Raw genomic sequence first — 2,710 nt, forward strand, 5'->3', positions numbered from 1 at the left:
TATGTACAATTTTTTTAAATAAATTACATTTTATTAGTATTATTCTTGTATGACAGTTTTAATTGGAAATCAGAAAAGATAGATTGAAATTTATGCAAATTGGTACTGTTAGAAACACAGAGTAATCAGTTATAGAGCACAGAAATATCTAGAAGAAAAAGACAAAAAGGGCGTTTTAAAAAAGTAAAAAGCAAAGTTTCAAAACCACGTTTGCAAAAAAAACTTGAATTTCTCAGAAAAAAATTAAAAATTTTCAAAAACATTTGTTTGGAGCTCGTAGTTTTTTTTTTTTTTTTTTTTTTTTTTAATGTCAATTATGCATTCTTGCATCTGCTGAAATATAAAAGAATTTACGCAAATGTTTTACTATGATAGGTTGGAAATGCATAGTTCTTGATAGTTTCAAATTTATCTTCTGACCATCTCAGGCACGAAAAATCTTCGTGCCACCAATTGACAAGATCGTTATTTGCCCTTGGAATAACAGCATCATGCAGCTTGGCGCATAAATCGCACATCCAGGGTTGTAAATACGACCGAAATGCATCTTTCCAGTTGAAATGTGACAAATATCGAGTGTCGTTCAATGAAATTTCCCAAAGATATTGTCCCAGTTCCTCTGGTGATTGAAATTCCATGGCATTTACAATGGAATTCTCCGGAACCAATCGCGTGTAATTTGCACCTCCGAAAGTAACCGGAATAATGTTATATTCCAAGGAATTAAACAGTTTTTCTGTAACATAGCTCGGGCAAATGGCATTTTCAAACGCTAAATAAAATTTATAATTGCGAGCAATCTTAGTGTAACATTTTCGTGTCTCTGCTGGTCTACAGCCTTCCAAACCACAGCCGCCAACAACGTCAACCGGATATACCTTCTGCAGTCTTTTCACATATTCTTCTCGATTGCTATCAGTCCTGCAATTACTGACATACCAAACAGCTTTATTTTGCTTGCCTTTCAAATCGGAACTTGTGAGTGGTTTTGTTAGTTTTAAAGAATTATGAGGTTTCTTGCCAATGAAGCCATATGTAAGAGGTATATCAGAGCCCTTCCTATAGCTCATAGTCCAATTAAACATGCCATTAAACCTTTGCATATCGATTACTTCCAGCCATGGTGGCTCCATTGAATATAATATCCAAACTTGATGAGGAGCGCGATACTCTGGAATGCTGAAAACTTCTATATCTCGAACATGGAATAGCAATGCATCCGCTTTTGGAATGTCCAGTGGATCTTTCGAAGCGTAACAGTTGTTAATAGGACACGGGTATTCAGAAAATGTTGTACTTTGTTCGTGTAAAAAATAATAATGCTTGGGATTCCATTCACCAAAAAATGTTGTTGCTAGATAGATCAATTTCCGGACAGAATTTGAATGTTTAACATTACTGTAGGCGCCCTTTTGGAACCCGATTAATCTTGCATCTTCGTTATCGAAGCGTTTTACTCTTTTCACTTCACTTTCAATAACTGGAAACAGAAATTCCATCGGTTCTTCTCTTCCCAAACTAATGCTATCATTTTTTCCGACGTGTAACTGAAATGTTTTTGTTAGAGTGGTGTAGTTGGAAGATTTCAAGCGCGAATAAATTTCCTTAAAGCAGAGAGCAATGGAAAAACATATGAAAAAGATTTTCAGTGTTGCCCAGCTTTTCATTCGATGTGAGGAGACCCATTTCATGGCAGATACTTTCTGTTAAGATGGTGCCACATTTAAAATCTGAAATGAAAGAAAATTCATTATTAAAATTTAAAACTAGTACGTATCACGAAACTTTCTTCTATATCTATCTTGTGAGTTCTTGGATCTAACTCATAAACGTTCATGTAATTGCTACGACAAAATTCTTCTATACGCAAAAGCGGGAAGATTTGGAAGATTCTTTTTTTCCTTTGAATAAGTAAACAAATAGGGAAAATCTATTTACATAGGCATAGGGTTACCATAAAACAACAGGGTAACTAAAATACAATTATTCACGCAAAAATTGTACTACTGTGCCAATTTTCGAATTATAGAGATATTTTAGAAAAAGCAGAATCAAAGAGCGGAAATTGAAAATCATTTTAAAAGCCTTACTTAAAATAATTACAAACATTTTATCTGTTAACAAATATAAGATCGCAACAGATAAAAAGTTTAAATCATTGAGACGAAAGAAGTCGCAATTTTGGAATACATTGGGGAAAAAATCAAGCCGGGGTTATGTTAACGTGGTCACTTCGTGAGATTCCAGTCTCGCGATTAGACCGAATAAATGAGCTGGCGTATTGCTTTACATTTTAATTCAATTTCCTAGACTAGCCTCACAAACTTGCATCCATACCTAAGTTTAATTTAACAATAGATGAGATTCAATAATGCAAATGTTTTGAGCCCCAAGATCTTTAGCGAGAAACTAAGGATCTGGGATACGTCGGGGCTGTCGGGGCTGCTTCCGGTTTCAATTTCTTATAACGGTGTATCATCTCCATCTAACTCTGGATTTTTCCGATAATTTGCTAACAATTAAATTGCGTGAAATGCTTTCTCCAGCAGACGACATTGCCTTTTTCTCTTGGTCGCAAATACAGAGCCCTGTATAATCAGCTCCGAAAAATTCAAAACACCTGCATGGGGGACCCTGTTTCGTGGTGATGGGAAAACGGCACTTTCAAGGGTTTACATATAACACATACATTTAGAAATCACATGCTTAG

At 35.2% G+C, this 2,710-nt stretch overlaps 1 protein-coding gene across 1 annotated transcript; it reads right to left on the reverse strand.

Moving 5' to 3' along the window:
* Positions 1–350: 350 nt before the first annotated feature.
* Positions 351–1,499, reverse strand: LOC129220850 (alpha-(1,3)-fucosyltransferase C-like). Its single transcript, XM_054855281.1, has one exon. It carries the CDS (start codon positions 1,497–1,499, stop codon positions 351–353), a length of 1,149 nt encoding a protein of 382 aa, XP_054711256.1.
* Between the last annotated feature and the right edge of the window lie 1,211 nt (positions 1,500–2,710).

This window comes from Uloborus diversus, chromosome 4, assembly GCF_026930045.1.
Source record: "Uloborus diversus isolate 005 chromosome 4, Udiv.v.3.1, whole genome shotgun sequence".
In the NCBI taxonomy this organism is placed as follows: domain Eukaryota; kingdom Metazoa; phylum Arthropoda; class Arachnida; order Araneae; family Uloboridae; genus Uloborus; species Uloborus diversus.

What these genes read in the sequence shown, in the direction of transcription:
- LOC129220850 (XM_054855281.1), bottom strand. Translation starts at nt 1,499, where the DNA reads ATGGAATTTCTGTTTCCAGTTATTGAAAGTGAAGTGAAAAGAGTAAAA.